We start from the raw sequence: 26,352 nt of genomic DNA on the forward strand, positions 1-26,352 counted from the left end.
TGACTTTCACACACTAACTCCTCAGAAGCCATGGTCTGGCCATTTAATAACCTCCCTTTTATCTGGGAACAAGCTAAAATCCAGGAAGTCTTTCAGAAGTTAAAATAAATGCAACCAAGGGAACTTGATTTTTATTCTATATTGAATTCTATCATACAGGCTTTATGTTTACTTATATCACAGCAGAGTGGGAGCAATGACTGAGGAAGCGAATGGTTGTTATGAGTAGGTTCAGGTAAATAATTAAAGGTAATAGGAACAGCACTATTGTAAAGGCAGAGTAAAAAATAAGACCAGAAAAAAAGGACGTAAATTTGAGGGTTAAAGAGGTGGCTCAGAAGTGAAGAGCATTTGCTAATCTTGCAAATAACCCAGGCTCAGGTTCCAGCATCCACATGGCAGCTAAGAGTCTATAACTCCAGTTCTAGGGGATCCAATAGTCTTCCAACCTCCCTGGACATGCAACTAGTATACACACACACATACAAGTAAAACAACAAACATACATGCAGGCAAAACAGTTATATAACAGTTTCCTCTGAGATTGAAACATTCCATCCTGTGAGGAAGCTCTTTATACAAAAAGGTAAACAAGTCAACCACTGCTTTAGGAAGTTCCTGAAACTGATCAGATTCACTAGGCTCCTCCCTGCCAGCGTAAACAATAAAAGCTGAGCTTCACAAGCTCCAAAAAAGACTCAGACAAGCCAAGCTGCAAAGAAGACCCTGAGACAAGACCCCAGACAGAAAATCAGCTAAATTGCCTGGAAGAGGTTTAGAACAACTGAGTTATTAGCAAAGGACATTCTTCAACCAGTTGAGCTGCCTGCAGGCTGTACAGTATGGTTCAGGTTCCCAGCTTTTGTGAGCTGTCCTGTGCTGGGTGCGCTTTGGCGATATAGCCGTCTTTGAATTATTTCTGCTCCTGTAAGTAACCCCAGTAAAACTTAATGGTTCACCAAATTGGACTTCGGTGGTTGGTATCTTTACTTTGGTACAGTGGGCTCCCTATTTGGAGTAAGTAGACGTGTGTGCTGTGCCTCCTTAGGAAAAGTTCTTCCACACAACACATTCATACACATAAAATAAAAAATTTTAAATAATAGGGAGAGATGGATAACTGAAGCAAAATACCTTACTAGAGCTTAGTTTTATTATATTAAATGGTCTTGTAAGTCCTTATAATAGACTTGGGGAGTCAAGGAAGTGTGTCATCGTTTAGAAAGATTTCTCCTTTGTGGCATTGCACATCCTAAGAGTTTCAGTGCTAAACCTGATCTTACACTATGGGACATGTCTGTTCATAGTGCTCTCTTTCAGCTTTTGTATTAGTGGTGTGGAGGTGCCAGAGAGGGCACATTCATATTGGACAAAATTCAAATCAGTTTTTTCTGAAACTTCATCTTTACAAGTTACCTAATTCTGGGTTTGAACAGTTAATGGAGGTGACACTTTTCATGTCTGAGTTATCATGATGCTATTCCTCCCAGGAAGTGACTTCCCAAATACAAAAAAAAAATTGTAGGTGGTCACATGCCCTGAATAAATCCATTTTAAAGTTTGGTTTAGATGTTTTATTTTTATTTTTTATTTTTGGTTTTATGAGACAGGGTTTCTCTGCATTGTTTTGGAGGCTGTCGGTCCAGCCCGGCCTTGAACTCACAGAGATCTGCCTACCTCTGCCTCCTGAGTAGATGTTTTAAACTTTTTAAAATGTCTTTCTTGAATAGAAATACTTTTACTTAAGATACCCATAAAAATATTGGTTGTCTAAACGCTACATGTTTATATCCTACAGATAGGAATGTAAACTAGCATTTTATTTGATCACTTTAGAAAACACTTGTGCTACGTAGTTTCAAGATGACTTTTAGTATATCATTTATTATATTATTATTTCATCTCCCTGCATAGTGTTGGCTTGGAACTCACTATGTAGACTAGGCTGACCTCGAACTCACAGAGATCTGCATCTGCCTCCTGAGTTCTTCAATTAAAGGCATGCACCAACATGTCGGACACTTTTTATTTTCCTTTCTGAGACAGGGTCTCACTATGTATCTCAAACTGGCTTGGAACTTGCTATATAGACCAGGCTGGTCTTGAACTCAAAAAAGAAAAAATCTTCAGTGATGATGGTATTAAAGGTGTGTGCCACTACTTCTGGCACAAGATGATTTTTGTAATGACATTTTCCCCTTTTAACTGTTTTCTTCATTATCATTTTTTATGTGCATGGGAGTCTTGTCTGCATATATGTCCAGGAACCACCAGCTTGCAGTGCCCTTGGAAGTCACTGGAGTTACAGATGGTTGCAAGCCACAGGTGGGTTCGGGGAATCAAACCCAGGTCCTCTGGAATAGCAGCTAGTCAGTGCTTTTAACTGCTGAGCCATCCCTCCAACCACATAGAATGACATTATTTTCTTTACCTATATCCTTCATGTATGTGAGAGCTTTTGGCTCCATAAAATGTCCAAAATTTGTTTTCCATGTATCACACCACATATCATATATGAAAAAGAGAATATTGACAGAAATTGGAGCCATTACTTCTTTAAACTGTGCCTTTTTGGTGCCTTTACAGTCTTTAAAAGTTTGAGCTCTGTTTTTTTCTGGCAGACACTGGTAAAAACTGAAGAAATTCTCCTTATCCACTTAAACAGTGTTATAACTGATGATGATCTTAATAAAACTCTTCACTAAAGGTAAGTTTTAAAGGACAAAAGACTGAAGGCCATGGCTGTATGTGACATTTTCTTGTTGCTTATCCTCAAGCTTTGAGCCTGCTGTAAGGTGTCACAAACTGTCCAGTGTCTGTGGGGTTTTTCCATAGAAGAGCTTCACTGTTGCACTTTGGATTGGAACAAAAGAGAATGCTAACAGTCTGGCCCCCTTTCAGGAGACTATGATTGCAAACTCACACACATTCACACCAAGTTTTCAACTTACCAATCAGTGAAAGTAAATCACCCACTAAAGGAAGCAAATGCAAATCCCTTTGGAGAGCTGAGTTTACTGTCAGAATTTCAAAGCAGGAAGTAAACTTGTCGGCCATTGCTCACCTGAGTCTTTGGTGTATGTTGAGGGGAGATGGTCTGTTTCTCAAAATTCCAGACTGTCATCAAAGTTTCCCAGTCTAACAGAACACACTTTCTCAGCATATAAAATGGTTGCCTAGCAGTTGAATGTTGCTCTCATGACAGATTTAGGGAGGATCCGGTTTAAGGGATGCAATGGCATGGGTTAGTGACTCGGTGGTATGGTGTATACTTCCAAATTTCCTGCTCTGAGGAATTCATGGCATGGGCTAAAAAGATCAATTCTAATCCTTACCCCAGCTATGTTGGACATGAAGCTCCAGAGGAGGGCCAAGAGAAGTTTATTCTCTCTCTCCTCTCCTCTCCTCTCCTCTCCTCTCCTCTCCTCTCCTCTCCTCTCCTCTCCACTCTCTCTCTCTCTCTCCCTCTCTCTCTCCCCCTCCCTTCCCCTCCCTTCCCCTCCCTCCCTCCCTCCCTCCCTCTCTCTCTCTCTCTTCCCGGAGGCTTTCTTCTCCTTCTTCTTGAGAAAAGGTTTCTGTGTAGCCCTGGCTGTCCTGGAACTCAACTCTGCAGATCAGGATGGCCTCAGACACTGAGATCTGCCTGCCGCTGCCTCCTGAGTGCTGGGATTAAAGGTATGTGCTGCCACCACCACCACCTGGTTTAAATTTGTATTTCTTTTTCCTTTTTTGGGTGTGGGGGTGTTGAGACAGGGTTTTTTCTGTGGGTAGCTCTGGTTGTCCTGGAATTTGCTCTGTGGATCAGGCTGGCCTCCAACTCAGAGATGCATCTGCCCCTGCCTCCTGAGCACCAGGATTAAAGGCATTTGCCACCACCACCCAGCTCCCTAAATCTGTATTTCTAATGAGTGTTCAGTGTGCCTCTGATGCACTGGCAAGTTTGGGAAATACCAGATAATGGAAAGAGTTCTGCTGATGGACTCAAATTGGAATCTCTGACTGATTGGACCAAATAATCTTTGGCCAAGTTCTCTGTGCTTCATTTTCCTTATTTTAGCTCTTATGTAAAGTTGCTGGCTTATCAACTGAGTTATTTACCTGTAAAGATCCCAGAACCATGTCTGTAATCACTCTCAAAAACACAGCAAAACTTTAGGGACTTGATTCCTCAGCATTTAACAAAGACAAAAGAATTTCCAAACTTCCCCCCTCTTCGAAGCCTGAGCTAAGCTGAGTGGTTCTCCATCACTCCATGTCCACTTTTATCTGTTGCCCAAGAGTTTCTCTGGAAGTAACGACTGGCCCAGAAGACTGTTTTGGTATTTTCCCCAAGGCGTTTTATCTTATTTTCTAACTGATGGAGTGTCGTCTTAAGAGCCCATTCTTCATCCCTTTAATCCACACAACATGGAATTATCTATTATTCCATTGGAGGAGAGATTAATGCTTGGTTCAGAGGTTAACTATGCAATTTGAGGTTTTTATTCCCTTCTAAACAATTGTATTATATTCCATGGAACATTATTGGCTTTGATTAACATAAAAATATACCCCAATATGAAAAATAGCATGGAAATGAGCATAGTTTTGTGTCTATCTTCAAATGACTCAAAGTTCCTTAGATTTAATCCAATTTCCATGTCTTAGAATCTTCCTACTAATGGCAAATTATTGTCTTAATTAGCTTAGATGACTAGTAATAAGGATGAGGCAATGTGTTTTCCCCCTGCAGTCCTAAGTACTGGTACTGTGTGACGTTCTTACTAGCAAAGGGTAATTTTGAAACTCAGGTGGGAAGCTTGTCACATGTTAACTATTGATTCCCCCATCCAAAGTTGTGTGCATTATGGGCTGCAGTGAAGACTAGTGCTTTCAGAATTTGATAAACTGATGTTAAATTCCATTAAAAACTTCAGTTTTCCTTTCTTTGAAAGAAATTCATGCTAAACAGCCCAAGCTGGCCTTGCATGCCTCATCCTCCTGCCTTTGCTTTCTGTGTGATATACAGGCATTTATTTTTTATTTTTATTTTTTGAGACATGGTTTCTCTGTGTAGTTTTATAAACCAGGCTGGCCTGGAACTCACAGAGATCCACCTGCCTCTGCCTCCCGAGTGCTGGGATGAAACACATGTGCCACCACTGCTGGGCTGCATTTTTTTTTTAATTTAAAGGCGTAGCCAGGAAGTGGTGGTGCACACCTTTCATCCCAGCACTTGGGAGGCAGAGGCAGGTGGATCTACAGAGTGAATGCCAGGACAGGCTCCAAATCTATACAGAGAAACCCTGTTTCAAAAAACCAAAATAAATAAATAAATAAAATTTAAAGATGTAAGAGGAGCCATGATAGATCTAGACTTCACTGCCTTAGAGCCCTGTGTCTTCCTGCCTGCCTGCTATCCATCCATCCATGCACCCAGGTGTTGGTTGTGGGAATTGGAACGGGTGAGGGTTTCTTTCTTCCCTGAGTTCATTAGTTTAGCACTGGGAGTACTACTTAGAAAGTCCACCGGGGAACCTAGCTCCTGACCACACTGGCTGCATGATGTGATGAGCCGGGCCATATGGGAAGCTGTCACCTTTCAGCACTCTGCTTTCCAACCACTGGAGATGGCTCTCACCCGGATTCGGTCCCCCGGGGTAGAGGTCTGGTAGGAAAGGGAAATTATCAATCACTGGCAGGGCTTCTGGGTGTAGCTACTGATGGGCAGAAGCCTTGGTGCAGCGAGAGAGGGAGGACTCAGAGACTCCAGGAAAGAGGACATAACCCCAACCCCTCGGGGAATGTCTAAATCTGGCAAGAAATAGAAGACAGTAGTTCAGAAGTGTGATGCTTGGCAGGGTGGTATAAATGTCACAAGACAGATTCAAAGTATGAGGTTCTCAGAGAGAGGTCACACACTAAGGTGGGTTTTTCCAGAGGAAGTGGCATGTAAGCCAGTCCTTGAAGGAAGGGTAGGAATTTAACAAATTCCAAGAGAAGAGAGAGGTTTCAGGCCTCAGGAATGTCTTGAGCAAATGTGTGGGGCAGGCAAGTCCTGTCGGGACATAACAGCATTCCTGCTGGGGAACTGGAGAGATTTTCTTTTGGGTTTTAGTAGAAGACAAGGCTGGAAAGTTGGGTTTGGTCAAGACAGATCAGAGTTTTGGATTTTTTCCAGTAGGTGCATAGCGCCATTTAAAGGGCTTGAGCAGGAGGGTGATACCAACAGAGATGTACTTTGAGAAGCATAGCAGCTGGATGGGGGAGGACTTGGAGGAGGAGGGGCTCTATACAGACATGCCAAGCCAGCAACAAGGCTCTTGCATCGTTAAGAGGAAGAAAAATGGACTGAGCAGTGAGAAGGATTGGGATGGCCAATACTGCACGTGAAACGGGGGAGTAGCATGGAAGAGGCTGTCAAAGAGGACTACAGTTTGGGGGCCTCTTTATAGGTTACCCTGGCAGAAAATAAAACAAAACAAAAAACACCTCGGGGCGGGGGGGGGGGGGGAGAACCTAGACTCAAGAGACACAGTACTTCGAGTCTGGAATGGGCATTCTAGCAATGACTTCAGTGAGCTGGATGTGAAGAGATTAGCTGAGATTTGGTTGGTGTTAACTCACCAAGGGGTGTCATCCAAAGATGATTCTAATAGGCTACAGGATGGGGATACATTAAAGTTTGAGGTAGATGACCCGAAGACAGAAGAAACAGCAGGGTGCCGGAGAAACACAAGAATGAGGGGCCACAGTTTAAAAGGAAGAGTGGACGGAGTATCTGAGGCCACAGGGAGATCAAGTCGGGTTAGATTGGGCCAGTGGCCTGAGCTTGTCTTTGAATTAGAAAATGAAGCTGGACTGTCCCAGGGTTAGGGGTATAGTTCAGTCCTGGAGCACTCAGGCTCAAGAGCCTGGTTTCCATCCCGAGCAAAAGCTAAACAGAAAATGACTGGATTCCTCCAGGGAAGGTCAATGCCTCAGATCCAGCCTCTTTCGTTCATTTCAATATCAAATTCTTTAAATGTTAGTCCCCTCTCAAGGTGTGTTATTTTCCTGTAATGGAAATTAACCCCATTCCACTAACACCACATTTGACCCCGAATGAGTCATTTATTCTGTGAGGGAACCCGTTTTGTCATCTTTAACTTTCCAATTCATCGGTCTGTGTACACGTGTGAAAATGCTTGGCGATCATGAGCCCTGTCATGACTCTTTTGAGGACAGACTAGAGCTCACCCTACTTTCTGCACCAATAGCCTGTTTTAAAGGCCTTTAAAATTCTTTTTTTAAGAGATTTAGGTATTAAACAACGAAGGAAAGAGACTTCCTCTTCCACTTACCCATAAAGATCTCCCAGTTTTCTGCCCAGCTTTGTTCCTAGGAGCCGAGGAGGTGCCTAGAAAAATACTGAATGGATATACAAAAACATGTCACCAAAATTTTCCTAACAAGCAGCTATGGAAAGTCTGCCAGCGTCCTGTCTCCAGGGACCTCTAGCCTGGGGCTCCTGATGCCCGACATGGATCACGTCCAATGTCTCGGGCGGCCTTCGCTTTGAGTGGGCAATTTTCTTTACAACGTCGTCGACGCGCTTACTCGCTTTAAAATCAGACCAGGGAGGCAGTGGGGGGTAGCCAATAGTGCGAAAGTGTCGGAGGAGCTAGTGCTTATCTCCAACAATAGGACGGTATCTCTAACACTGTTTACAGTAAAAACAGAAGGTGGAGCAAGAAGTCAAGGTGTCTAGTGCGGTCATTAAGCCTGCGTCTTGGCTGAGATCTAACCAAGCTCTGCAGAGTGCGAAGAACAATGTCCACAGGGTTCCCGGTTCAGACGGGGACTCGCTTCACCGCCTCCGCTGGCGCCCGGGTACCGGCGCCCAGCGCGGCTCGCTCGCCCTGCTGCGGGAGGACCAGCCGGTCGGGCGCCGCCAGTGCTGCAGGGAGCTCGGCGCGCGTCCCGAGCGCCAGGACTCCGGGGGCTCAGCCCAGCCGCAGACTCTAGAGCGCCGGCGGCCGCTGTCCGCCACCGGGCGGCCGCGAGCGAGCAACCATCTCGCGACCGAGAGTTGGCGCGATCCACTGACCGTGTGTGCTCCCTAACTGGAGCAGCCGGACCCCTGGGGCTGCACCAGGTCGCCGCGGAGGGCAGTTGGGGCTCTGGGCGGGCCGGCTTCTTGGCCCGTAGGGCTGGAGGAGTGCGAAGGCGGGGCGGGGCGGCGCGGCCGGCTCGGGACGCGCGGCCAGCGGCTGCGGGGCAGCTTCGGAGCACTCCGCGTGTCCGCGCACTCCGGTCGGCTCGGCTCCCCGTCCGTCCTCGGGCCGGAGCGAGCCCGGGGCTCAGGGCTGGGCGAGCTGCAGCTCGGCGGGGCAGCCGCGCCCCTTCCCCACCTGGGTCGGCGAAAAGTGAAGTGGAAAACAGTGGCTGAGCTCAACCCTCCTCCCCTTCCCCGGCGCCGCAGCCTCGGCCGAAGGTGGGGGAAGTTCGCTCCGCCGGGTTGGAAGGAAGGCAGGCGGCCTGGGTCGTGCCTCCCCCCGCCTTCCTCTGGGCCGCGTCCCCCGGGCTTCACGCAGCATTTCTTTGTTTTGAAAGCGCCTCCTCCGCCCAGAGGCTTTTCCCCGCGGGGCCGGCTGACGGGGGGTGGGGCATCGAGCCGGCGGCCCGCCCTCCATTTAGCCCGGATCCCTCCCCCCCACCCGCCCCGCGGCGACCCACGAGGCGCGTCTTTACTTGGCGGACATCAAAAGGAGGCAGGGCGCTGGAGGGCTAAGTTGAGTAGACAAGGGGCGCAGAGACCTAGCCACCCTCCCCTTGGCCGGCGGCCCGTCCCCTCCCGCGGGAACCCCGCCTGAGCCCCGCCCCCCGCGTCACAGCAGCCTGACATTCTCACAGCCCACCCGGCACCCAACCCGAGCGCCCCCGCCGCCCCCCGTGTCCACGGAGCGCTCTATTTATGTTTCAGCCCAGTGATTTGCATAGGCCCCGCCCCGCCCCTAGGTTCTCCCTATCGGCGCTCCTCCTCGGCGACGTCGTCACGGCATAGGCCACACCTCCCGTGCCCCTACAAGGAGCGGCGGGCCCTAGATGGCAGCGTGGCGTCGCCACGGCGTGTGCGTGTCGCGCTTCCTTGTGCCGTTTATAGGGTCCCGGCACTTCCGCTGTCGGGTTAGAAGCGGCGCGGTCATGGCGGAGCGCGGACAGCAGCCTCCTCCCGCGAAACGGCTCTGCTGCCGGCCGGGCGGCGGCGGCGGCGGGGGCAGCAGCGGCGGCGGCGGCGGCGGCGCGGGTGGCGGCTACAGCTCTGCCTGTCGGCCCGGCCCGCGGGCGGGCGGTGCGGCGGCGGCGGCGGCGTGCGGGGGCGGCGCGGCGCTGGGGCTGCTGCCGCCGGGCAAGACCCAGAGCCCCGAGTCTCTGCTGGACATCGCAGCGCGCAGGGTGGCGGAGAAGTGGCCGTTCCAGCGCGTGGAGGAGCGCTTCGAGCGCATCCCGGAGCCGGTGCAGCGCCGCATCGTCTACTGGTCCTTTCCCCGCAGTGAGCGGGAGATCTGCATGTACTCGTCCTTCAACACCGGCGGCGGCTCCGCGGGCGGCCCCGGCGACGACAGCGGCGGCCCCGGCGGCACGGGCGGCGGCGCGGGCGGCGGCGGCAGCGGCTCCTCATCCTCGCCGGCTGCCACCTCAGCCGCCGCCGCCGCCGCCGCCGCGGGCACCGGGACCCCGTCGGTGGGGGCGGCCAGCGCTGCGGACGGCGGCGACGAGACGCGGCTGCCCTTCCGCCGGGGTATCGCGCTGCTGGAGAGTGGCTGCGTCGACAACGTCCTGCAAGTCGGTGAGTCACGGGGCCGCCGCGGGCCGTCGGTCTTTCGGTCTGTCCTTCTGTCCCTGGGGGTGGGGGCCCGGGCCCCCTCCGCTCCCCTGACCGCCCCGGGCCCGGCGCACGGTGCAGCGGGCCGCTCGGACGGTCCCCGGAGCGGAGCGCCCATTTCCTCCCGCTGGTCCCCGCCCCCGTCTCCCCGGACGGGCTAGCGCGAGTGGGAAATGAATCAGCAGGACGCGCCCCTCGGCGGCGGGGCGGTGGGTGCCGGCGTCCCCGTCGTCTGTCCCGCAGGCTGCGCGCCGGTGTGCGGGGCTGTCGTGGACAAAGGCGCGGGCGGCCGCGGGGCTCGGGCTGGGGCGTGCGGCGCGGGGAAGGGGGCGCGGGCCGCAGACAATGCCGGCCGGGGCGCTCGCACGGCGCTGCCCGGCTCGCGTCCTTTCTTCTGGCGCCGCTCCGCGTCCCGCGGTCCAAGTGGGGGGGGCGATCTCCCCAACAGCTCCTGGCCCCTGCTCCGCTCGGGGCTCCGACGGCCGGCCGACCCCGCGTCCCCGGTTCCCTAAGGCATCCGAGACGAGCTTCGGGAGCGGCTGCAAGCCGGGCCGCTGAGGGGCGCCGCTTGTGCTTCTCCGTCCCGGGAGGCACCCCGCCGCCCGACTTCGGCCTGCGCCCGGGGTCGGGGCGCGGTGCTGAGGGAGCTGGGTAGCACCGCCCGACGCTGTGATCCGTCGCCGGCGTCCGCACCGAGGGGCCCCGCGGCCCCTGCGCCGCTGCCCGCCCCGCACCACCCGGCACTTTGTTCTCCTTTCAGGTTTATGTGTGCCCCTTTCAATTTTCTGTCACCCTCCGAAAAGGGGAAAGCAAACAAAAGAGCCTCTTTATTTCTTTTCAGGGCTTGTAAAGTAGAAGATATTTGACAAAGGCGAGAGGAGTACTTGGGATTTAAAGCTGCACAGCCCTCCTTTCTCTGACAGACCTGCAGAGTTTTCTCAAACCTCTCTTTCTCCACAGTGCTTTTTCTTTTTCTTCTGTTGAGATTATCTTTTTCAGCATAGCTAGCTATGGGAGTGTTTGAACTGGGCTGAAGTGAACAATGCTGCAGAGAAACTCCCCTGTCCCCATATATTTTTCTCCTGATTGCTGAAGGCATATTTTATAACCCTCTCCCACCTCGGTCTGGTTGAAATCGAAGGGATGGACCCCGAACCAAATCAATGAGGACCGATAGATTTGAAAGACTCTGGGTCTTTTTCTCTCTGGGTTTTAACTTGCTCTCTTCTCTGTAGTCCGATCCTTTTATCCTTGTCTCTGGGAGTGGAATGGGGGTCTGGATAGTGGCCCTGACACAAGAGATTTGTTTTAATCCTGTTTGGTTAATTTGAATTCTAATGTAATCTGAAAACGTGATTTTCTGCATGGTCATTTATTTCCAAAGACAGCCCTCGGTGTGGCTCAGCACCCTTTCCTTCTGTCTGGAGGGGGGTTGGTTTTTGAGGCTATCCATCCTCCACCCCCCTCCTTTGCTTCTTTAACGTCTAATTAACATTCTTTCAAGTTACATCTTTTTTCCCCCCTCCCCTCTTCCCCTGCCGGTTTGAAACCGATTGAAGCACATCTATGGTTTCTGAGTATAACTAACTAGAGTCTGTGACTTTTTATGGCTTGACTGGCAACGTTGAGTTGTGTCCCCCCCCCCTTACCCTTGCTGTGTTTGACTCTGCTTGCAAGCAATGAGGAATGACAGGAGAGCACATAGGGAGGGTTTCTTGGCTGATTGCATTTAAGCCAGGAATTCACTGTGAAAATAAAGCCAAGGGGCGATAAATAAAAGATGCAATCTTCTCTAGGAGACAGACACACAGCGTGGGCTTTGCCTGCTTTCATCAGTGGAAGAGGCCAGGGTGAACAGTTAGTTGTAAAAGAAAATAGTAACTTTTTCAATAGTCCCCAACGGGGAAGGCAGTCACTTGAATGAAATTGGCCCTGGTCGATGTGAAGCTGTATGCTGCTAGTACGGTTTGAAGACTTGACCTCCACTTTGGAAACACTTACATATGTGCTAAAAAAAAAATGCTGTACAAATTGCTGAAAACACTTTTTTCCTTTCTCTGAGTTCTGCCAGTTTCTTTAACATCCACGTTGTCTTACTGTTGCCAGTCAGCTTAGGGATAGAAGGACTGTTAAATAAATGCCTGGCAGCTGGCACTGTGAACTAGAAAACTTAGAACCAGGCTTTGTCCACCCTTGACGAGACTGTGGAGGCCAGCTAGATTAAGTATCTAATTTAACGTTAAGTGGTGGTTTGAATCAGTGTACTTAAGAAGCTTATAATTGTAATTTTCTGTAGGGTCCCTCCCCCCCAAAAAAGACCCTAAAAAAAGATGAGATGGAAAAGAACAAAATAGTGTGTTGGTCTCACTATAAGTAGTTTTCATATTGACAACTTGGGTTTATAAGGGAAGTGCTAATGAATGCTAGTCACAATAGGGCAAATCTAGTTATTGGGCTTTACCTTACATTTGTTACTATTGAAGCTTGTCCAGAGTGTGAGCAGTAGGAAATTGGGCTGGTCAGAAATGAAGCTTGCTTGGTAGATTTTAAAAGCAATACAGTAAACCTTTAATGCTGGCAAGTGATAATTGCATTATCAGCTATGAATAATTATATTTAATAATTGCTTGTCAGTAGCTATGGGCAAGTTTTATAGAAATGTGTTTACTTATTTTTGTTTGGTTAGGATGTTGGAAGGCTGTTGGTATGTAGTCTTGATCTCAGGTAAGCAACGATTTCAGAGATACTGCACAAGCAATTTCCTCTAGGTTTTTGTCTGAATCTCCTGTATATGACCTAAAAGACAAAGTCAGATATATTTACTTGGAAAAAATCTAAAAAATTTCTGTTGGGCTGAAAACACCATAAACCAAGTAAAACCTCTAACTGGAGCAAATGTTTCTGGTGTGTTTGACCAAAGGTAGACAGAGAATTCCTAGAATGACAAATAACCCAGTAGGAAATGTAGGCATGACAGCTCAGAGGCAAAGAGCGCAGTAAGCTAATCAGTAAACACACTATCTCTTTGCTTACATAGAGACACAAGTACAAATCAGATACACATTGCTGAAGTCCAAAACGTTAAGTAGAGGGATAGTGTCCAAAGCTGGTTAGCGCATGTGGGGAAGCATGCTGTCCAACCCATTGCTTGGTGCAATCTTCTGTGTCATTTCTGGGGATGTATCCTATAGATGATAAGGACATTGGTGTATGGAGGAGGTGTTTGGTATGGGAATACCCATTGCATGTAGTTTGCCATAGTGAAAATCTGGACTTAATTTGTCAGATAGGATTTGGTCAAGAAGTACTGAATGGAATACTATGCAGCTATGAAAAATCAAATATGTTGATGTATTTTAACAATGAAAGGTGACCTTTTAAAGTAAATAACTTACGCTAAGTGTGATGAGACACGCCTTTAATCCCAGCGCTTTTGGCAGGGGATCTCTGTGAGTTTGGGTACCCTGTTCTACAAAGTGAGTTCCAAGTCAGCCACTGCTACACATGAAGATCTTGTTTCAACAACAACGAAAACAGAGAATTAACTAACTTACTTCACGTGGGAGGCTTCACTTACTGTTTAAAACATCAGCAGAAGACTGGTGTATAGAAAAGCCATGGTGGGCCGGGCGGTGGTGGCGCACGCCTTTAATCCCAGCACTCGGGAGGCAGAGGCAGGCGGATCTCTGTGAGTTCGAGGCCGGGCTGGACTGACAGCCTCCAAAACAATACAGAGAAACCCTGTCTCGTAAAAACCAAAAAAAAAAAAAAGAAAAAAGAAAAGCAAAGCAAAGCCATGGTGGAAGCTGAGAATCATGGGTATCTATCTGTGAGTTGAGTGAACCAGCAAGGTTTTGAGGATTTATTTCTGTCGTAGAGCAGCACATATATATTCAGAATTAATGATGACTAATACCTGCTTTGAGTTAAGATGTGTTTCTGATGTGTTTTGACATGTGGGAGGGACTGGGATGAACATCTGTGGTCTTTTTTTCAGTTTATTTTGATGAAAATTATGAATTTGGAAACAAGGCATATTTAAGCACAACCAGAATCTTTTTTTGCGTGAAGGAAGGAGTTAACATTTTAAAAGCAGTTGGCCATTTCTTTCTTTGGTGGTTGCTTTTGAGAGTGAAAAATACTGCTCAAATTTTATTTACAAGTTGGCTCAGTTACTCCTTTTTTTTCCCCCTGGAGCAGGGGGAGGTCAAAGCTGTAAAGTGGAATCAATTACAATTAAGATGAATAAAATTTTAATGTGGGGGGGCCTGGAGAGATGGCTCAGCGGTTAAGAGAACTGGCTGCTGCTCTCCTAGAGGACCTGCGTTCAGTTCCTGGCACCCACATGGCAGCTCACAGCTGTCTGTAACTCCAGTTCCAGGAGACCTGACACCTTCATACAGACATATATGCAAGCAAAACACGATTACATGTAAGAGTAAATAAAGCATTAAAATATATTTAAAACTTAATCAGATGATTTATTGGCCTTTACTTGAGTATTCTTTATTGACCAAGGATGACTATATAAAGATGAGACTAAAGTCACTTTCAGAGTTGGGTGTATCAGATTGACTAGGATATGATTTATTGTACCCACTTTTAAGTGTTTAAGACAATAGGTAATAGTTTTGTATAGGACTATATACTTAATTTATTTTTGCTTTTCAGTGTGATTAAATGCAAGGACATTGAGCCACACTTCCCGCTCTGTGTCTGCGTTTGGTTAGTGACAAAGTTAAGTGCAGACAAGAACTTTTGCAAGCATTCCCATGCTTTATGTGTGGCTTGACATGCTTGCTTTCCACGTCTCACACCTGGTAGGTTAGGAATGCCTAGCGTTTGTGTGTCGTTCCCTGACAGTTGGTATTGGTCCAATGAGGAAATCTGTCCAGCGGGTGCAGCACTTCTTTTTGTAGCTCAGGTACTGTTCCAACAAAGGGAAGGAGGAGCTGGCTCAGTCAGTAAAGTGCATGCTGACCAAGCATGAGGTCCTGAATCTGGACTCTTAAATACAAGTGTGCATCTATAACCCCAGCATTGAGAGGGTGGAGACATCCAGCCTAGCTGAATCGATGTGTTCCAGGTTCAGTAATAGACCTATTTGAAAAAAGAAAGTGTAACTGAGGCGCACACTCACTGTTGACCTGTGGCTTCCATGCACAGGTGCACACATATACAGGCATTCACATGAACATGTGAATGAACATGTATGTGCGCATGAGCAGATACTTCAACAACAATGGAAGACGGAATTGCAGGATTGTGTTAAGCAATCATTTCTATTTTTGCTTCAGTTTTGCAGTTTTGTTTGTTGTTTTTCTTGTTAGGGGTCGCACTGAGTATCTTTGATGCTAGGCAAGCGCTCTACCACGGGATCACATCTGCAGCTCTGGTATTGTAATTCCTTGCTGAATAGTTATCTTATGAGTATACTGTTGGATTGAAAAGGCTGTCTCTTTTTTCCCTTTTGTGTAAATTTCATTCCTTTGGAAAATGCTCCACTTTGATGCTTTTCTTGTGGAAACATCAGGATGCCTGTGAGCCATGGCCTTTAATGGAAGAGAATTACTGCAATTAATCAAACATTGGAAGTTCTCGTTCTCTTAAGTATGTCCTTGTTGATTTTTAAGATGCTCATTTTGTGGTTGCTAGTCACTCGCTGTCTCCTTCCTAGCTCTGTATGTTTCATAAGAAAAAATATAGGCCAGCACCTCTCTTCCACTCACAGTTAGCATTTAGTTAAGAATGTGGGATTTCTGCTAGTAATATGTTCAGAGAACAGGACGGCTTTTAAGAAATCAATCCAATTTAAAAGTTACATGATTGAATCTTTACTATTTTTGTTTTTGTGTTAGACTGTAAATTTTCTTTAGTGAATCAAAGTGAGTTTGGTACCTCATGCCTACTTACACATACGTGTGATAAGACAAACTCACTCAGTCTTAGGAAACCTCATAGAGGAGTCATTAAACTCCCAGGTGCTGCTGACTTAAACTGTTAGGTTAAAAAGAATGCTTAGCCTAGAAAAGGAAGTAAAATTATTGGTACATGTGAATGTCTTAGAAATAAAGCAAATGACAGGTCAGTGTATTTTTTAAAGTCCACAAAATCATTTTTCATTACCTTTTAAATCACCATTGTATAAACTTAAAAAAAGATTTTACAGAGTAAAAAGCCTAGTTTTATCTACCTTGCTTTATTCATTTTGACTGTATATGTGTGCAGACTACTATATATTTGAAAACGAGTTCCTCCCTCATTTGAAGTAATCAATGACTCTCATGAGAAATTAATATCAAATGATAATTTGGAGAAAAATGTTATATCATCTTGTTTCATGAAAAAACACTTACATTTTTCAGTCTAGCCAGATTATCAAAAAATAAAGTGTTGGTTAGATTTGTAGACCTGGATGTGTCTTAGTTTTTACTCAGTGTCCTTCCTGTGTACTGCTGAGACTATGTTTCATCTTGTTTCCTGAAAAAACACTTATGTTTTTCAGTCTAGCCAGATTATCAAAAAATAAAGTGTTGGTTAGATTTGTTGAAGATACCTGGATGTGTCTTAGTTTTTACTCAGTGTCCTTCCTGTGTACTGCTGAGACTATGTTTGTACATGGCTTTCATTTCTTTAAAAATAGGACTTTCTAGTAAATAGTAGATGGCTGGTTGTTACAGCTTCGGCAAATGGTTTTTGTCTCTGAAATGCCCTCCCTCCCTCCCCTCCCTCCCTCCCTCCCCTCTTCTCCCCTCCCTCTCTCCCTCCCTCCCCTCTCCTCCCCTCCCTCCCTCCCCCCCTCCCCTCTCCTCCCCTCCCTCTCTCCCTCCCTCCCCTCTCCTCCCCTCCCTCTGCTTTGCACATAGTGGTCTTGATCTGAAGACAGTCTTGCCTAATGCTGGAATCACAGGTGCCTGGCCTATTTCTGTGGAGCCCTGATGTGAGAGTTTTGAGATGCTCACAAGTCAGTAGAAAAGGAAACCGGCCTGAACATTGCTGTCTCAAGAATATTTCAGGGCCTCTTTGCTGTGAGCAGATGCATTCCTCCATAGTAAAAGCTGTTTTAAGACATGAAACACATTACAGTGTTGTTTGTTGTGGGGGCTTTTGGAGATGGAAAGATACCATTAATTTCCAGTCTCGATTTTCATTTTGTTTAATTTATATATTTTCAAAGCAACTTTATTATGTAGCTCAGACTGGACATATATGTACTTTAGGCTGGCCTGGAGCTCACAGCTATCCTGCCTCAGCCTCATAGGTGATGGGGCTATCGTTGTGAACCACCATACTTGGGTTTTCTTAGCTTTCTGATAAAAAAGCAAGGCCCAGACACTTGGAGAAGTTGTCCAGAGCGAGTTGGTAAGTGGCAGAGAAAACCACTGACTATCTGGTTTCTACAGCTTGCCCTCTCTTGGTTTGCTGAGATGTTTGGTAACCTCAGAAATGGCAGCAAGCATTTCTTGAAGGTGAACTGATACAAACGTTGGTTACTTGACTGAACATTGTGAAAGTGTCTTAAGACAGCATTCTGGTTTCAGGCTAAGTTCTAAGGATTTCAGTTCAGAGATGATTCTAACATGCAAAATAGGTGCTGTTTATGACTAAACATTAGTACATGTTGGAATTAGTAATGCTGTGATGTAAAAGTCCATTAAAAGTTGTGTCTGCTTCGGTAGAAAGCTATTGCAGCGTGTGTGGAAGCTCAAGCAGACACCCTTGTAATAAAGAATTTACTAAAGTGTACAGTGCTTAGAGTGCAGACATGAATGCCAGAAAGAAGTGTGGTGTGAGTTCACTGTCTATTGTTGTGTCCATGTTTGAGAACATGTTTGTATATATCTCACTGCTCTTGCCAGTAAATCATGTGCATTCAAAGCCCTTCAGGATATGCCCATACATACTCTTTAATGCAGTCAAATGCTGAACTTCTAAAATGTTTTTTCCTTTTCAGGGTTTGGGGCAGTTCCTTGTTGAATCAGTTTGATAGGATTTCTGGTGATATCTTACTGTATGTAACATTTACTGGTCATAAGAGTAGTAAAAGCTAAGTTTATAAAGCCATTAGCAATGGACTAGATATCATTCTCCTTTTCATTTTTTTGCTTCTTTACAAGGCTAGGTAGGTCTAAATTGTTACTTAAAGGTGAGCAACTGCCATGATGCCAGAGCAAAGGGCAAGTTCTCTGTGAGCCTAAGCAGCCGGCCAGTGATGTAGTGGCTGCATTGTTCCTAACTCTGGATTACCCTCAAGCTCATAGCCACCGATGCTTTTTAGAGTGGCCTTCCTGGTGACTTGAAGGTCAAATGGTGATTCTAACTTGGATTGTAATGTCTGTCTTAGCCAACCACTCCTCCTTTCCCCACACCCACTGTCTCCTGCCTACCACCAAGCTATAGCTGCCGTTAAACATGAGTTTTATTCTTTCGACTGAATTTCAACTTTGGAGGACAGTTGGACTGATCAACTTCCATAAGAAGTGGAATTTTTGAAAGAGGAATAAGATTGAGTTGGTCATGTGTGCGCTGCATAGAATGTTCTCAAAGTATATCTAAGGAATTAGATCTCTCATTTTAAGACCCTTTCAAAATATTGTGGTATTTCTTCATGCTGATAGGGTAATCAACCTTCCTTGAATGAGATGATTTTATAGTTTTGTCTGTGCAGTTGTGCCCAGATGTTAATTGGTAGGAGGAAACAAAACCTTTCAGTACATTTAAACTCCTAAAACCCAATAAGTTGATCAGATAAATTGGAAGCTCATTAAGTGAATTAATGTGCTTAAACTTCAGGCTGCCTGGACTTGCCTTACTTAACAGTCTACTTGAAGTGTTTTCATTGTTAACTAATATCAGGCCTTTACAATTAGAAGATACATAGGGAATATCCTTAAGAAGATAATGTAAAAATGAAACCTTAGAATTGGGTTTTAAACTCCTTATTTATAGAGACTTCTGTATTTGTTTTGTGTGTTCTTGCCTGCATTTATGAACACCTCATGCATGCAGAAGCCTTTGGAAGTCCGAAGAAAGCATTGGGTTCCCTGGAAGTGGAGTTACGAGGGGGGGGGTGGGTGAGCTGCCACATGGATACTAGAACTGAATCCAGGTCCTCTGCCAGAGCAGTAAGCACTCTTTAAAAAAAGATTTTCTTGTTTTTTTTAAGTTTTATTTAATTTTACACGAGTGCTATGCTTGCTTGTATGCATATGTAACACATGCATATAGTGCCCCCTGAGGTCAGAAGGGGGCATTCGATCCCCTGCACTGGAGTTAACAAGCAGTTATAGTTGCGAGTCACAGTATGGGTGCTAGGAATCAATCCCTGGTCCTCTGAGAGAGCAGCAAGTACTCTTAACCACTGGGCTGTCTGTCCAGCCCTACAGCAAGCACTCTTATCTGCTGAGCCGTCTCATTAGCCTCTGCAGTTTTGATTCTTTACATTCATACAATATAGAATTCTGTAGCTGCTTTTGCCTGTTAAATATTTGCTGATGGCAGCCAGCATCCGAGGAGCATCTTCATACATGATGGACAGGTGTTTCATAATTCAGTTACAAAGGACAAGGTCCTTTGAGTACTGGCCTTTCTTAGTAAAGACTTGGACAGGTGAAGGCTGCACTATTTTCAGAGACCTTTGTACCCATTTCCTTAACTGGTTTCTATAAAGAGATTCTCATGGCTTTCTAAATACATGCAAAATAAATCCTAAAACTCAGATATTAAGAACTTGTACTCTGTTAACATAAGTAAATGTCTAAAGCTTGTTAGCCTGCTCCTGAGGATTTCTTTTTCAATAGCATCCTTCATGTTTCTGATGTACCTTATAGTTCTCCCCACTTTCCTTCCCCAAGTCAGCTGTGTAACTTGTACCTTGATGAGTCTTGAGCCCAGTAGCCCCCTCTGTCTTAGAGAGGTGTGGCAGGTGCTGGGCCCTGGGCTGACCAGTGGATGCTTTGGGGCAGTGGAGCTGCGAGGGGGGCCCAGGGCATCCAGCTTCTGAGCTTGGCTTGCCTCGAAGCTTCCTTCCTTCTCTTCTCCTCACCTGCGTTCTACCCTCCCCTTCTTCCCCCTCTCCTTTCTCCCTTGGGGTAAGATGCGTGAAATGGACTGGGGGATGCAACACAGAAAAAGAGCAGAAGAAGGGTAAGTTGCTGTGGGAGTTTCCCTTCAGCCCATGCAGTGGTCCCCCACCACCTCCCTTGGTTTAGGGAAATTAAGTGAGGTCAGAAGGACCTATATGTTCTAGCTGCCACTTAGCTGCTATTTTTAGTCTGGCCCCACACAGGCTGGCACTAGGCCATGATGGCATAAGGCCAACACTTTGCGGGACTGGTGGCCAATGCTGGAAACTTAATTTTTCATCAATCTAACCTAACTGAGTTTGAGACATAACCCTGTTCTACAACACTCTGTTAACTTGTACTTTAAAAACAAAACAAACAAAAAACCCGGGAGTTTTTTTTAAGAAGCAGTTTTTAAAAATAGGCATCATAAATAATAAATCCTGAAACATGTGCCGTAGAGATTACTTTAGAGAGGAGAAAGATTTAAGAACTGTCTTATCAGGTCAGATATATATTTAGCTCAGTAATTTGGGCTTTGTGGTGGCACCGAGAGGTGCAAAGTTTACGCAGTTCATTAATATGCCTCAGCATCTTTAAAATTGCCACTGCTGTTGAGGGTGTGGAGTCTGGGTTGAATTATATAATTACAGGTGTCATCAGACCAAAAAAAGAGGACAAAGGCCAGCACTTCTTTCAGCTGTCCCTTTGCTGATGTGTGTTTGTGGGTTTAGGTTTGGCAAATGGTCAGACACTCTGTTCTTTACGGAGAAGCAAGGTTTTCCCGATGGTCCAAGATACGGGTCTAGATTCTGTATACTCTGCCTGGTAGCTAGGAGCTCACTCTTGCAAACTGAGCCCTAAGCTTAGGCTGCATGTGTGATTTGGGAGCTTACTTGACGTGTTAAGGCTGGTTTTGTGGTACACTTTAGAGGACACAATGGCTGTGGGGAGAAACAGTGATGGTTACTTAGTTCCAAATTCTCTAGGAGGTGGTACAGTGTAAGGCTAATTATTATACTGACCTGACATACCTTCTTAAGGCAGCAAAGCAAGGATATAAAATCAGACTGATTTCTTTATTTTTAAGGTAGTTAAGGATAAACTCTGGTGAACTCATTTTTGTGGAAAGAAGAAAGTTCTAGTGGAATGACTTGGTGGAAAATGCATTGCCGGGTGCTCCACAGATTATATTACATTTGTGTAGCTGTAGTTTCCCTTTGTTCTTCTAGAGGCTGTCTTGCTATGTTGCTCAGGCTGGCCTTGAACTTGTGGCCTCATGCCTTTGCTGGCATAATGTGGCATTGCAGGCATGCACTGCCAGTTCTGATGGTTTCTGCAGATAGGTTATCTTGAGTGTGGCTTGGAGAATGATCTATTGACACATGAAGGAGTGTTGGCAGTTTTTTTTTTAAATGAAGCTTAATATGAATGATTTACAGAAAATTATAACCTATTGTACAGTAGTTAATAAGTGACTGCTGTTTGAATTCTTTAGTTCAGATATATAAGGGGAGTAGTGTCAGCCCTGCCTGCAGAAGCTTGATTAAAACTGAAGCCTGGTAGAGGTTAGACCAGTGGACCTTAGTCCTTGTAGACAGAATGTTTGAATGATGTCTTTCCTGGAACTTGTCATAGAAGTTTCTTTGCAGTTTCCATGGATCCCTCTTAGCACAGTATTCAAGAGGCATTCTGTTTAAACTGTTTCATAAATAGCAGGGAACTCCGAAAACCTGAATAATATTACAGTTTTGTTTTTAGTAAGAATGTTTTCAGCGGAAGAAAAAATACATCTATTCATTTAACAATAAAAAATTTTCAAGTGAATTAAAATTTTTTTATCAGATTTTAGTTCCGTTGAAGATTTTCATGTTCTTTATAAAATGCTTTTTTTTTTTTTAAATAGGTGATACAGATTGACCCTAAAGCCTGGGCTATGTGGGGCTAGGCCAGCTCTCTGCCATTGACCTCTTCATGCTCTTTATTATGATTTTATTTTCATAGTTCATACTTGAGGTGTTTTAGGAAGTTGGTAACAGTCTTTACAGTTTAGTGCTAATTAATTAGGTCTGGATTTTTGTTAGTAACTCATAGCTTAGTGTGGCTTTGGTTTAGAAATCATGAAACTTAGTTTATGCCTACTAAGAAATCTATTTTAAAGTTTTTGTGTTGTCTCAAATTTTTTATTTCATGTGTATGGATTTTTGCATGCATAACGTCTGTACAATGTGCATAGCTGCTGTCCTTGGAGGCCAGGAGAGAGCTTTGCATCCCGCTGAGACTGTAGTAATAGACAGTTGTGAGCTTCTTTTTTCAGGGGCAGCCAGTACTGTTAACTGCAGAGCCATCACTCCAGCCCCTGACTTATTTTTTGGCACAAGCGTGTGATTTGTATTATCTAACTCACTCCCTCCTGTGTGTGCCTGCTAGGGGATAGGTGGTAGTGACAGGTAAGTTAAGCATAAAACATTCAAACAACTCTGGTCAGTTATAGAGGGCCCTCCCCTGCTTCCAGGCATTTCTACTCGATTGGATCCGTGGCTCATACCTTTAATCCCAGCATTCAGGAGCCTGAAGGAGGCAGATTTCAGTGAGTTCTATCCCAGCCCTCCTGGGCTTACAGAGAGGCAAAACCCAAGAACATCCAAGTAGTTTTTATTTTTTCAGCCCCTTCAGATTCCTTATCCAAGGCAGGGAGCACCTTCTAGTTCAGACTGTTTGCATGAAAGTTAGACATGCAACAAGTCTATCTTATGGCTACTTTTGGGATGTCTGCTGCTGTATGTCTATAGGCTCATTGCATGAGTTGCTGGTTGCCTTTTCCCCTCTTTTTATATTTTTACACATAGACTTTCTCTGGATAACAACTGTGGTTGGCCTGAACTTGCTTTGTAGACCAGGCTGCCTTTGAACTCACGGAGCCCCGCCTGCCTCTGCCTCCGAGTGAGTGCTGGGAATAAAGGTGTGCGCCACTCAGTTGTTTGCCTTTTAATCGTTTACAGCTGTGGAACTAGCCCTTTCAGTTTGACTCTTAACAACTGAGATTCGAAACCTTTAAGAAGCAATATTTAGCACATCTAAAACATTTAATCTTAAAGAAATTAAACAGCTGTTTAAACGGTGCTTCACTATCTAGTCCAGGCTGACCTCAAACTCGGTTTTCTTGCCTCAGTCTCCTGAGTGCTGGGATGACAGGTATGCATCCCTACTCTTGTGCCTGGCAATTGCGCTGTGCCTTACAGTATACACTTGTACTGCCTTTTAGAAGTTCCAGTAGTACACAGTCGGGCAGGTTATGTAGGTACGACGGGTTTCTACTTAGATTAAAGAATAACCTCTCTGTCCAGGGAAGGTAAGTAGACCTGTAGGTTATAAAATTCCAGTTACTGAAGAGATTAACTAACATTGAGAACTCAGTCATGGAATTCATCTGTAATGTGAAAGCTGCAGGAAATGAATGACAGTGTCTTAGGAGAAATCAGTGTGCCCAAACTCATCTCAGATTGCAGATTGCTCTGCATCTTCGATGAGGGGAGCATAGGTTATCTAATCAAGTGGACTGAAAGGCAGAGTGCTAACAGATGTAAAAATATTCTGCTACAAGTGGTTCTGAGGCCACATGAGTTTGCCATTGCACAAAAGATGAAAGATGAATCTGGTAGTTTGTGATAACTTCCATGATGAAAAGAAATTCTTACTTTTATTCAGTTTTCTGAGTATGTGTTGCTGTGACTTGGTCCTTTAATGTATTTTCAGTAAGAATATGAGTACTGGATAGTTGTGTTATAGTACTGGGTTGTTGTAGAAAGTTTCTTTTTTCTGTGCTTGGAGCGAGGCTGTTCCTTTTAGCACTGACCCAAAAGCTATTCTGAAAGCAATTCATCTATTGGATAGTTACAGTGTCAAGTGCGAAAACCTGGCACATTCCCATGCAGAACGGTATTTGTGGGTTGCCCAGGAAAATGCTTGGTATTACAAATACCTTTGTGGAACTAAGAGATTTTTTTTTTTAACTTTGTACCCAGGTAGGCTGAAGCAGGAGAACTTGAGTTTTAGAACAGCCACATAGGGCAGCTGAGCTCTCCTCACCCCTCAAAGAAAACTCAAACAAAAATTAAAAAACTAAATGTATTTTTTTGACAGCCCCTTCACAGTGATGACTTGCAAAAGCTCATCAGACTTCAAAGCCTCCATAAGATCTTACACAATTTGAAAATAGCTAATAGGAATAGTTTATTAAACTTACCCACAAAATACTAATGACTTTGTCTTGAGAATTTTTTAGGACTTAATTTTTGCAGTAAAATAGGATTCACCAAAGAAGTTGTTTGAGCAAGATTGTCACAGGATGGGCGTACTCCCAATGCTTGGCTCACAAAAGGGTTGGTTATCCAGAAATGGAGTGATCACCAGTTTCATTTTTCCAGTCTTGATTGTGCCCCTTTCCTGGACTGCTTTATTCTAGCAAGTGTTTTCTCAATTCTGTTGAGAGTTTTTATATGTTCTTACCTTGGAAAGCTGTGGCCATAGAACCCGGGCTTTTGCTTCCACATTCTTTTCTAGTTGTATAATGTTAATACATTATCCCCTGGTATGTCTGCTAATGGTTTTTCTGAACTTCTGCTTTATATCCAAAGCGGTTTAAAACTTGAGTTGCTGTGTATTTGTGTATATACATGATTATGTAAGAGCAGATCTCACTAGATGCATGAATGTGCCATGAATGTGTCAGTTACAATCTTGAAACAGGTGGAGATCAGTTCCTAGATTCTGTAAGTATCATAGCCAGTAGGATGCTGTCTGTTCCCATTCTTTTTGGAATCTTCTTAGGACCAATTTCATTCATAGCTGTGCAAGCTGGCACTCCTCATCCTCATTATGCCCACTTCTGACCCTCACCTGCCTCTTGCATAAATGTTTCTCTAGTCTTTCAGAGTGTTCAAGCTGCCCTGCCACCTAGGATGCCCTTCTTTGCATAGTTTGTGCCTTGTTTGAAATGGGGCAAAAAAAAATCTTTGTAAACTTAATCATAGATTTTTTTTGTGGTCCCTCTCCATTTCCTCTGTTTGGTCGTAAGGTGCATGAGAGCAGAAACGTGTATGTGTATGTGTGTTTCTATCCCTGTCTCTTAGGACAACTGCATGTAGTTGGATTTCACTAAAAGCTTGTTGCTTCAGTGAAAGAAAGAAGTGGTGTTTTGTTCTAGAACTATTTTTCTAACTCTCCAGAAGGAGGCACTGCTTCATCTGTCACATAAAGAAATGACAGTTGAAAAGTATTTCCTTGTTTTATGTTTCTTGGAGCTCCTCCCAAATTTCCCAGAAGGTGTATTTGCATTCACCGATGTTAGGCTTTCTTAGACTATGAGATCTCCATACTCTTTGCATATAGTAAGGGCCTTATCAAGGTTAGGTGCATTGGAATGTGGGTTTGTGATCTTTGGGTTGAGAAATTGGCACATTTGGAAAAAGCAAACAGCCTTACGTTTCCAATCACAGGTTGCAAGAGAAGGGGGTACGTTGGAAAGTTGGGCATCTTTCTTTTGCTCAAGCTTTAGAAGTCACTTCCTTTCTTTTTCTCCAGTTCTCTTGATGAGTAGTTATGCTTGGTCAGAGTGGACACTGGCTGCTGGAGGTGCCACATACAGGGGGCAGTGTGGGCCAATTCAGGTCTCCATGGACTAGTGTTTTCCACCTTACCCTGCATTTTTGCCCGTACTTGAGCTTTTCCTCTTGAGTCCCTCAATCATTTTCTCCTCCCTCATTAACCAAACAGAAAGGTGTCAGACTAGAGTGATGGATGTAAGAAACACTAGCCACCTACCCTCTGTATAAAGTTCTTCCTGGTCTACCAGAAGTAGTCTTGGAAAAAAAACTGAGCCTTTCCCCAGTTATTGGGGGTCAGGAATGGGTCAGCTTTTATCCAAAAATTTTGTTGATTACAAGCATGGTTTCTGTTTTAGGCATTTTATTCTATTTGAGATGCCCAGTTCCTTATGCAGCAGTACTCAGCAAGTCTGTGGTAGATCTGGACTCCCAGGAATCCCACATGTTAGGTGGAATCAACCCTTGTTCCCCAAAGCTTGTCATTGTACAGGTTCTTGAGTAGTGTTCCCTAACGTCTGAGTTTGCTATGATAGTCATTGTTACACAGAGTAATGGTTATCTGTTTCATCCAGGATGGAGTTCCTTCTTGCTCCTTGGAGCTGATACTGTGTTTTGGTGACAATATCTTTTGTTCTATGCTAGACATATCAAAAAATAGTAGTTTCAGTTACATTGGTGACATTATGAATTGGACTTGAAAAATGTCTCGTTTCTGCTTTCACCAGAGCCTTGTTTTCAGGAGGAAACATGGCAGCAGTGTCTGGAGGAGGAGATGCTTCAAGGAGCTCAGCACAGCACAAGTGTTGGTGCTTGTAGCCGTGTCACAAGAGAGTGG

The 26,352-nt window shown here is 45.2% G+C and overlaps 1 protein-coding gene across 1 annotated transcript in view; it reads left to right on the forward strand.

The window, feature by feature from the left end:
- The first annotated feature begins 9,150 nt into the window (after window positions 1-9,150).
- Window positions 9,151-26,352, forward strand: part of Zswim6 (zinc finger SWIM-type containing 6) — a 161,913-nt gene continuing 144,711 nt past the window's right edge. Inside the window, exon 1 of the mRNA XM_013126472.3 lies at window positions 9,151-9,811. Coding sequence (XP_012981926.3) covers window positions 9,166-9,811 — 646 coding nt within the window. The 5' untranslated portion in view covers window positions 9,151-9,165. The remainder of the gene's footprint in view (window positions 9,812-26,352) is intronic.

The sequence above is a fragment of the Mesocricetus auratus genome, unplaced genomic scaffold, assembly GCF_017639785.1.
Source record: "Mesocricetus auratus isolate SY011 unplaced genomic scaffold, BCM_Maur_2.0 Super-Scaffold_100020, whole genome shotgun sequence".
NCBI classification, from domain to species: Eukaryota; Metazoa; Chordata; class Mammalia; order Rodentia; family Cricetidae; genus Mesocricetus; species Mesocricetus auratus.